The sequence below is a fragment of the Erythrolamprus reginae genome, chromosome 2 (assembly GCF_031021105.1).
Source record: "Erythrolamprus reginae isolate rEryReg1 chromosome 2, rEryReg1.hap1, whole genome shotgun sequence".
NCBI classification, from domain to species: Eukaryota; Metazoa; Chordata; class Lepidosauria; order Squamata; family Dipsadidae; genus Erythrolamprus; species Erythrolamprus reginae.
In genome coordinates this window covers 212,466,469-212,477,431 of record NC_091951.1, presented here as the reverse complement: position 1 = coordinate 212,477,431, position 10,963 = coordinate 212,466,469, and the positions used below count along the sequence as shown (strand labels likewise).

At 38.8% G+C, this 10,963-nt stretch overlaps 1 protein-coding gene across 4 annotated transcripts in view; it reads right to left on the bottom strand.

Annotated features, from left to right (window-relative positions):
* Nucleotides 1-2,677: 2,677 nt before the first annotated feature.
* Nucleotides 2,678-10,963, bottom strand: part of CYP4F22 (cytochrome P450 family 4 subfamily F member 22) — a 204,238-nt gene continuing 195,952 nt past the window's right edge. For 3 of the 4 annotated variants that reach the window (XM_070741740.1, XM_070741738.1, XM_070741741.1), the window contains one exon: nucleotides 2,678-3,105. In XM_070741740.1, coding sequence (XP_070597841.1) covers nucleotides 2,928-3,105 — 178 coding nt within the window. In that variant the 3' untranslated portion in view covers nucleotides 2,678-2,927. Of the gene's footprint in view, nucleotides 3,106-5,700; nucleotides 5,771-10,963 lie in introns of all 4 variants that reach the window. The other variant, XM_070741742.1, reaches the window with a different exon arrangement.

Sequence of the window (10,963 nt, the reverse complement as noted above, 5' to 3'; positions counted from 1 at the left end):
TTATGAGAGGAAGGGAGTGGAATACCTTATTGAAATTAAAGAAGAAACAATTGAAAATGTTTGATGAGTTACAATGGAATAAAATGAGAATGGCAGTGGGATGGGGGACGAAATCAACAAAACAAACAGTAAGATATTTAAAGAAGGGAAAGGAAAAATCCTGTGTAATGGCATTAAGTGACTCCAGTGGGAAGGTGAGATATGATAAAGATCAGTTGGAGAAAATAATGAGGGACTATTATGAAGATATTTATAAAGAAGAACAAGTGAATGTTGGAGTCATTAATGTTGGAAAAAAAGTGAATGAGGAAGATAGACAAATGTTAAACGCAGAAATTACACAAGATGAAATAGCTAAAGTAATTAAAGGGTTGAAACCAGCCAAAGCACCGGGCCCTGATGGGTATTACAGGGGAATTTTATAAGACCTATATGGATGAATTGATACCGCATTTGGGAAAGTTGTTTAATGATGTTCTTAAAACTTATAGTATTCCACAGACTTGGAGGACAGTAGAAATCATTACCATCCTGAAAAAGGATTGAGATTTAAGAGACCTTGGTTCCTATCGTCCTATCAGTCTGGCAAATCAGGATTATAAGATATTTATGAAGGTATTGGTGAATAGACTTGAGAATATTTTGCTGAAAATTATTGAGGAAGACCAATATGGGTTTGTAAAGGGAAGGAAGATAAGCAAACCAATAAGAAATGTTGTTAATGCATCATGCTACCATTACCAAGAAGAAGTTGGGCATTCTGAAATTAGATGTGTATAAAGCTTTTGATAAAGTTAATCATAGTTATTTATACAAATTGTGTAAGGAGTTAAATATGGAGGATACATTTTGTGAGATTATAAAGGGAATCTATAGTGAAAATGTAGCCTATGTAAGAGTGAAAATTTAGCATACGTAAGAGTGAATGGACAAAGAACACATAGTTTTAAAATTCAAAATGGGACTAAGCAGGGCTGCCCGTTGTCCCCAATTGTAATGCCCTTGTAATGGCAATAGCCAATATGTAAATATGTATATATGTAATTGGCCAATATGATAAGACAGGGTAAGAAATGGAATGGATATAAAATTGGCGATTTAGAAATAAAATTAAACTTATTTCCAGATGATGCAATCATATTGACTCAAACTCCGATGGAAATGATTAAAGAAATAAAGAATATACTATTAGATTTCAAACAACAATCGGGGCTATTAGTCAATATGGCAAAATCAGAGATTATGTTCCTGAATGTTGGTCCCAGAGAACAGATACTTATTAGGAAAGAGTCTGGATTGAAGTTGGGAGTAAAGAAAATGAAATATCTAGGAATATGGTTATTAAGGAATTTGGAGAAAATGGTGGAGGTCAATTACAGACAGATCTGGATGAAAATGATAAAGCAGATGAAGAGTTGGAAAAAGAAAGGCTTAAGGAAAATGGCAAAGATTAGAGCATTAAAATGACGATAATCCCAAAGATGATGTATTTGTTTCAGGTAACGCTGGGAGTTTTACCTCGGGCAAAATTAAAAGAATGGGCTAGAAGACTAAACTATTGGATAGAAGAGGATAAAAGACCAAGAATAAGAAAGAAATGGCTAATAGCAGTAGAGAAAGATGGGGGCTGCGGAAGCCCATGGTTAGAATTATACAGATATGCGTTTCAAATTTAAAGATTAATGGAGTTACAGGTATGCAAAATTAAATGGGTTAAGATAGAAAAGGAGATCAATGGTATATATAATAGAGAATTAATATTCACAAGTTGGAACAAAAATGATGTAGATAAATTAATAGGCCCATTGAAAGGGACCTTAGAAATTTGGTAAAAGTGGCAGGGGAAAATAGGAATTAATTAAATCTAAGATCTCAACATTGTATGTTATGAATAGAGATAATGAATCAAACCTGAATAAGGTAATAGGTGAGTTGAAGAGTAAGGGTATAAACAGAATAGAACAGTTATATGAGAATGATGGAAGAGTTAGTAGAACTCGTATAGAATGCTGGTTAGGGCCACAGAGATGGCTGCAGACAAATGCAATATATGCATATTTGAATGAAAGAGAGAATAAAGAAGTACTAAGAGAAGAGCCAGAATTTAAGAAAATGTTAAGAAATAAGGAGGGCAAGAGGAATAATAAGGTAGAAGGGGAGGTGGAGATAGAAGGAGGGGAGCGCAATGGAATGAAGGAAAACAGACTGATGAACAGAATAAAAATAGGTGCAAAACAGGATATTGATTTTGATTGATTGAATAAAAATATATAAATATGTATGTTACTGACATTTTAAGGTATATGTGTTGACATAAAAATAGAAATTGTGAAGAATTTTTTTTTTAAATTACAAAAAAAATTCCCTTGGAAGGGATAGAAATATAGCAGTACATAAAAAAGCAGTATGTGCCAACCAACGTGATATTTGGAATATTCATAATTCATTATTTCTTGTGCTGGAAATCTTGGGCTATGTTTTTGCAGACTGTTGTCAGTGAATAGTTTAGGCTGGAAGGGACCTTGGAGATCTTCAAGTTCCAACTCCTGCCCAAGGCAGGAGACCATATTGCATCTTAGACAATTCTAAATGACTGTCCAATCTTTTCTTTAAAACCTTGAAGCTTGATCCTATAGGAATGCCATTACCTAAATATTTAAAACCAAGCCAAAAGTTCATTTCATTATAGCTTTAATTTAGAATAGCTTTTGGAGATCTTCATGGTAGCAAAGCAATAAACTAGGGCTAAGCAGCAATTAGTAGACTAGGAGACATAGACACAGTGATGGAAAGATGTGTGCAAAATAACAATCTATCTTGCCTTCTATAAGGCTAGAAGCAAAAAGCATATCTGGTCACAATTCCTCTTGGCACATTACAATAGAGATTCCAGGTTGCAGATCAGCAAATGTATACAGAATGTCTGATCAAGATTCAGTATGAATTGGTTCCACTTCCAACCACAGCCCATTCTCTGTCCGCAGGATTAGTTCTGGCTTGCGCCGCACAGATCGGCTCTCATCCAACCGCACCACAAACCTCAACAGTGTCAGTGCCAGGGCCACCTTCATTTCTGCCATGGCAAAGTTCTGCCCAATGCAGTTCCTGCAGAGAAGAAAGATTCTAGCTGAGTGGCTGGCTGACTTTTCTTTTTTCTTTCTTTGATTTTTGTGAAGCTCATTGGATAAATCTAGCTTCATGAAGACTTTTTTCCTTTTCCTTTTTAAAAATAGTTTTTATTAAACAATTTATCATTATAAAACAACATAACAACCACAAATACAACAATAAGAAAACATAAGAAAACATAACAACACAGTACATATCATTTAAGAATATTTTACAGCTTTCCATATTGACTTATATAGTTTGCATTTATATCTCTCTATTATTTATTTATTTATTGGATTTATATGCCCCTCTCCGAAGACTCGGAGTATGATAACGTTCTATTAATATATCTTAACAATTCTATGGATATTAATTTTTCATATCTACATTTTATTTACATTTGTATTTACATTTTTAGGCTTAATGCTGCTCCATTAACATTCATTCTATTACCATATCACTTTCTATTTTTGAGCCAATTGTACACCTTATTCCATATTTCATAATAATCTAAATAATCTTTCTCTTTCAAGTCCATGGTCATTTTATCCATTTCGGCACATTCAAAAATTTTCCTAATTACAACCTTATCTTTGTTTCCAATGCTGTACAAATGTAATCCTAGCTGCAGTAAGTATATGTAGTTAATATTTTCTTATTCATTTTCAGGTCTAGCATTCCTAATAGCAATAATTCTGGTTTCAAATCAATTTTTTGCTCTATAATTTCTTCCAGACACCTTCAAACTTTACATGTCGTACTTTACACTGTCGTACTTCCTTGTTGAAGGACACATCCACTACATCGCATGTTCCAGATTTATATTTACCATATTTTTGGACTATAAAATGCGCCGGTGTATAAGATGCACCAAGATTTTGAAAAAGTAAATAAGAAAAAAAAAGATTTAGTCCTCCCCAGCCCCCAGGAGCACTTTGCAGGCCTCCCATACCCTCTGCCCACCCTATTTTTTACAAAGCAAGCCAATTTTTCACTCATTTTTGTGAAAAACAGTATGCACAGAGGGTTTGGGAGGCTGCAGGGTGCTCCTGGAGGTTGGGAAAAGGCAAAAATGATCCCATTTTGTGAAAAATGGCCTGTTTTAGCAAAAATAAGAGCATTTTTGCCTTCCGCAACCTCGTGGAGCATTTTGTAGGTCTTCCAAACCCTGTACACATTCCATTTTTGTGAAAAAAGGACCCACAAAAATGGGATGCGGGAGGTGGAGTTTTGGGAGGCCAAAATAGCTATATTTGGTGTATAAAATGCAGCAACATTTCTGCCATCTTTTAGGGGAGAAAAAGGTGCATCTTATATTCTGAAAAATGCGATAGATATCCAACATTTAGGAGATAAATGTGAAAACATTTTGGCCAATCTTGCTGGGGAATAAATGTCACCTATAAAACATTTTGTTTAGGTTTTCTTTGTATGCCACCACTGTCGTTAATTTATAATTCCTTTCCCAAAGTTTGTTCCATTGTTCTAATTCTATATTATACCTAAAGTTCCTGACCCAACTAATCATCATTTCTTTTGCACTCTTTTCCCCCATTTTGTATCTTAGTAACAAATTGTATAATTTTGTGATCATTTTTCTCTCTGTTCCTAGTAACATTTTATCTAATTCTAATTGCTTCACATAAATGTTATATTGTTCTCAATCTTTTTAAAATCTTGTTTGGATTTGTAAGTATGGCCACCACTCTATATTTGTTCCCTGTTCTTTCAAATCTTGGATTGATTTTAAATCTCCTTTTTTGTCTAACAGATCTGAATAATTTACCATTTTACTAAGGTTGATGCTATTCGGATATATGATTGCCTCCATAGTTGAAAGCCAGTTTGGAATTTTTGTATAAAGTTTTTTTAATCCTTATTCAGATGTTAAAGAGTGCATCCCTTAGTATATGTTTTTGAAATAGAAATGTAACTTATTTTTCCCATCCCAAAGAAACACGTGCCAGCCTAATTGGAGTTCATGACCTTCTAACGCTAATATTCTTTTATTTTTGAGTTGAAGCCAATCTCTAATCCATGTCAAAGCAGCTGCCTGATAGAAAAGCTCCCAATCCTGAGTCCAAAGCCTCTCTTTCTTTTGCTATCTTGCAAGAGTTTAAATTTAATGCACTTTTTTTGCCTTGCCCATACAAAATTGGATGTTATTTTATTTATTTGATCAAAAAATTTATTCTCTAATTTTATCAGAATTGGTTCAAAAAGGTATAACAATTTGGGTAATATACTGTATTTATTTTAATAATCGATATTCTGCCAATTAATGATATCTGTAATTTATTCCAATTTTCTAAATCTTTTTGTCTTAGCAAATTATTATAAGTCTTCTTTTATTGTACTACATTTTGCCGATGCTACTGTATATTCCCAAATATTTAATTTTCTTAGCTATAGAAATTCCCAATTTCTCTTCTAATTCTTCATTTTGTCTCTTAGTTAAATTTTTGATTAAAATTTGGGGGGGGGTGTCTTTATTTATTTTGAACCCTATCTTACCAAACAGGTTAATATCTTGTAGTAATATAGGACCTGTCTTTAATGGTTGTTATATAATGAATGCAAATGCTTTACCTTATATTCTGTGCTCTGTTTTTTAAGCCTTTTATCTCTCAGTTCTGTCTAATTTGTTGCATCAAAGTCTCTATTGAAAATATAAATAGCAAAAGGGATAAGTGACATCCCTGTCTTACTCTTTTTGTAATATTAAAGCCTTCTGTAATTTCTCCATTTATTATAATTTTTACCATTTGATTTGAATATATTGCTCTAATTGTTCTAATAAATTTCTCATCAAAATACATTTCTACTAATTCTCAATAAAAAAATCCCAATTTAAATTATCAAATGCCTTTTGTGCATTGAGAAATATTAGTGCTACCTGTTTTTTTAAGGTTTTTCGTAATATTCTTGTGTATTCATTATCATCCTTATATTATTTTTTATATGTCTGTTGGGCGAAAAATCATTCTGATCTGAATGTATATTTTCATTTAATATGTTTTTCATCCTTTCTGCCATTATTGTCATGAATGCTTTATACTCAGCATTCAGCAGCGAGATTGGCTTATAGCTTTGAATTTTTTGTCTTTCTGTATTATTTTTGAGTATTAAAGTTATCAGTTGCCTCCATCCAGGATTCTGGTGTCTTAGTTTGATCGAGTACTTCATTATATATGTTTAGTAATAAATTCTCAAAGATTCCTGCAGTTCTTTATAAAATTCTGCTGGGATCCTGTCCAGGCCTGGTGTATTATTTTTTGTTTGATTTTTTGGATTGTCCTTCTTAATTCTGATATCGTTATTTTATCATTCAATAGTTCCTTTGATGTGTCTGGTAAAGATGGAAGGTTTCTCTGTTGTAGGTATTTTTTATGGTCATAGAATCATAGAGTTGGAAGGGACTTCCAGGATCATCGGGTCCAACCCCCTGCTCAATGCAGGATTCATTAAATCATCCCAGAAAGATGACTGTCCACTCTCTGTTTGAAGACCTCCAGTAAAGGCAAGACCACCACCTCCTGTGGCAAACTGTTTCACTGGTTTATCACCCTTACTGTTAGAAAGTTTTTTCTGATATCTAATCTAAATCTGCCCCCTTGCAGTTTCATTCCATTGTTTCTAGTCCTTCCATGTGCTAATGTCATCATCTTCAATCCTCTTGTGTCTATACAATTTGCCCAAATATTTGATTTTATTACTATTTCCTTTACAATTTTTCCATTTCTGGCTTCATCCAAACCATGTCAAGCCTGGACCATGAATTGTGGAGATTAGAGAAATATGTATACCAATTTTTTTAAAAAATTGGGTTAATTCCTCTCCAAGTCTGCTGCTGAATGCCAGGTCGGTTGTGAACAAGGCTCCCCTTATCTGGGATTTTGTCCTGGAGGAGGAGGCCGATCTGGTATGTGTGACTGAAACCTGGCTGGGTCCAGAGGGAGGAGTTACTCCCTCTGAAATATGCCCAGCTGGGTTTCAGGTATTGCACCAGCCGCAACCCCAGGGAAGGGGGGGGAGTGGCTATTATAGCCAAGAAGACTATTAGTCTATGCAGACTCGCCATTCCTGAGATTGCGGGCTGTGAGTCCCTCCTTGTGAAGTTGGACCTAGGGATTCAGGTGGGTCTGTTGCTCACATACCTGCCTCCCAGCTGTGTGTCAACAGCCCTGCCTGTGCTGCTCGAGGAGGTAGCCAGGCTGGTGGTAGAGTTCCCCAGACTCATTGTCTTGGGGGACATGAATCTGCCGTCACTCGGCGAATCCTCTAGACTGGCACAAGAGTTGATGGCCAGCATGACAGCCATGGATCTGACCCAAGTAGTTGAGGGTCCGACTTATGAGGGGGGGCACGCGCCCGACATGATATTTCTCTCAGAGCAGTTGAGTTAAGGTCTGAGACTAAGGGGCTTAGATGTGTTGCCTTTGTCATGGTCAGACCATTTCCTGCTTCAGCTCAACTTCAAGCCTCCAATCCTCCCCCACAGGGAGGTGGTTCTGCCCCAGACGCCTGATGGACCCAGAGGGCTTTCAGAGGGCGCTTGGGGTTTTACCGGATTCGCTTGTCCACAGTTTGGCGGAGTCTCTTGCTGTGGCCTGGAATAAGGCTGCAGCGGAGGCTCTGGACAGTATTGCACCAATCTAACTTTTCTCTGACACTATACCCTGGAGGGCTCCTTGGTTTACTGAGGAACTCCGGGTGTTGAAATGCCAGAAGAGACATCTAGAGAAGTGATGGAGGAAAAGTAAATCTGAATCTGACTGAACACTTGTAAGAGCTCATATTAAGACTCCCTTCTTAATCAGGGGGGAGTTGAGGAGCCCTTGCAGGGTAGTGCCGAGGAGTTTAACTCGTTTTTCACTGATAAAGTCGCTCAGATTCAGACGGACTTTGACTCCAACTGGATAGCAGTGTCAACTGACAACGAGTCAGTTGAGGTGACTGGGACCTGTCCTTGTCCATCTGTCTGGGAGGAGTTTGACCTGGTGACACCTGATGAAGTGGACAAAGACATTGGAACTGTGAGTTCTGCCACCTTCTTTGCTGGATCCATGTCCCTTTTGGAGGAGGTGCTGGAGGAGGAGGAGGAGTTGTGGCGGTAGCCACAGGTTACTCTCCCTTTACCTGCCAGGCCGGCCTGGGATCTCTCCTGACCCCTGGGGCTGTGTCCCATTTTATTTGCCCGAAGTTTAGGGTGGGGAGGGGAGCCATTATTTCTCTGTAACCCTCCGTCCCCTTTCCCACTTTTTTCCCTTTTTGGGAAACTTTTTCATGTGGGAGGAAAAGTGAGCTACACATACACCTCTGGCAACTTTTTCCAACCTCTGCAAGTGGCGTGTGTGTATGTAGCTCACTTTTCCTCCCACATGAAAAAGTGTTCCAAAAGGAGCAAGAAATAAAAACTTTGGGGAAATAAAACACCTGCCTAATCCAATGGAGGTGGGTACTGTAGTTGTTTCCCCCCAAGATGCTGCTCGGCACTTGCAACTCTTTTTTGAGGCATTTGTGATTGCTACAGCAAATGAGGTTGATTCAAGACCGGGGAAAAGATTTGCAAGTGCCGAGCTGCTGTGCTGCTCTCCTTGGCATCTCTCTCCCTTGGTAGGTTAGTCATGTCCACCTTTCCTTCCCCCTCCTGCCGCCCCCACTCCTGACAAGGAAAGGGGAAAGATGCAAATAGATAAGAATAGATAAAGTGGGGGGGATAAAATGTGTTCCCAGTTTATAACTTCCTGGTAAGTCTTCTTAAAGCCTACTTTCTCGAGGAAAACGGGAGTTTCGCTGAATCTTTAATGCTCTCAAAGGGGATCTCCAACCTTGGCAACTTTAAGACTTCTGGACTTTAACTCCCAAAGTTCATCAGCCAGCAAAGGTGGCTGAGGAACTCTGGGAGTTGTAATCGACAACTCTTAAAAGTTGCCATGGTTGGAGACCCTTGCTCTAGAAACACTCCTTTTAAGGAGTATTTCAGGTTTATCATCATCACCATATATTTCCATGCACTTCATTTGTGAAAATTGGAGTAGTCAAGAAAGGGGTCTTTGAAAACCTCATGATATAGTAGTAATATTAAGGCAACCTCAGCAGGGAACTGTAATTGTAAATGATTCTATCCCTAGCCATTTCTGTGACTAAAGGAACAACTAACAAAATGAATTGTCCTCGTTTGTTTGTTTTGTTTGTTTGTTTGTGTTAGGGGTTAGGAGTGTTAGGAATCTAGCTAGTTTAAGGTTTGTGGACTTCATTTCCCATTTCTGAGCTAGCATGACTGGTGGAGGAATTCTGGAAGTTGAAGTCCACAAGTCTTGAAGCTGTCAAGTTTGAAGTTTGTAAAAAATGTACATAGTTTTAAAAAGTATACATGGCTGTAAAAAGTATTCTGCTACACTGGTATTTTATTAAACAATATAATACTACACTTTTTTCTTTGTTTCCCCCCTCTAAAATCTACTTGCGTCTTATACACTGATGTGTCTTATACATTAAAATACGGTAATTATCTAAAATCCCTAGTTATATTAAAATCAATTATACCCATTCAGACAGCAACCATACAATCATTCGTTGGTCAGGGGCTAAGATCTAATTGGCCCAAGCCTATCGACCAGTGATGGGCTACCAAAATTTTTACTACCACACTGTGGGCGTGGCTTATGCATTTTGTTTCAACATCTTTCAGTGCAAATAGGGTGCTCTGGGGTGGAGCTCCATTTTTGCTACCCCAGTGCATTCCCCCCTGTCCGGGCAGTAGTCCACCCCTGCTATTGACATAATTGAGTCTTAAGACTCTTAGGAAAGGTGAGGAGGGGGAGCAATACAAATCTCAGGAGGGGGAGTTGATTCCAGAGGGCCAGGGCCCCCACAGAGAAGGCTCTTCCCCTAGGTCCCGCCAAACAACATTGTCTAGTTCACAGGACATGGGGAAAGCTGACACTGTGAGACCTAACCTGTCACTGCAATTCATGAGGCAAGAGGCAGTCCCCTCTGTTTGGGCAGTAACCCACCCCTGCTAGTGACATAATTGAGTCTTAAGACTCTTACGAAAGGTGAGGACGGGGGGCAATACGAATCTCAGGAGGGGGAGTTGATTCCAGAGGGCCAGGGCCCCCACAGAGAAAGCTCTTCCCCTACGTCCCGCCAAATGACATTGTCTAGTTCACAGGACATGGAGAAGGCAAACGATTCATGAGGCAAGAGGCAGTCCCGCAAGTAATCTGGTCTGATGCCATGTAGGTCATAATCAACACTTTGAATTGAGTCCGGAAATCAATTGGCAGCCAGTGCAGACTGCGGAGTGTTGGAGAGACATGGGCATGCCTGGGGAGACCAATGACCACTCGCGCGACTGCGTTCTGCATAATTTGTAGTTTCCTAACGCTCTTCAAAGGTAACCCCATGTAGAGAGCATTGCAGTAGTCGAACCTTGAAGTGATAAGGGCATGAGTGAGTGTCAGTAGAGACTCCCTGTCCAGATAGGGCTGCAACTGGTGCACCAGGTGAACCTGGGCAAATGCCCCCCTTGCCACAGCTGACAGATGATCTTCCAAGGTCAGCTGTGGGTCAAGGACGCCCAAGCTGTGGATCCTCTCTGAGGGGTTCAAAAGCTCCTCACTGGGTAATGGAAAGACAGATGGAGGTGTCCTAGGGAGACAGAACCCACAGCCACTCCATTTTATCGGGGATGAGCTTAATCCTGTTAGCCCCCATCCAGACCCTAACAGCTTCCAGCCATTGGCACATCACTTCCACTGCTTCACTCAGTGGACACGGGGTGGAGATGTATAGCTGAGTATAATCTGCATACTTTTTGTAACTCACCCCGTGTCCTCAGAGGATC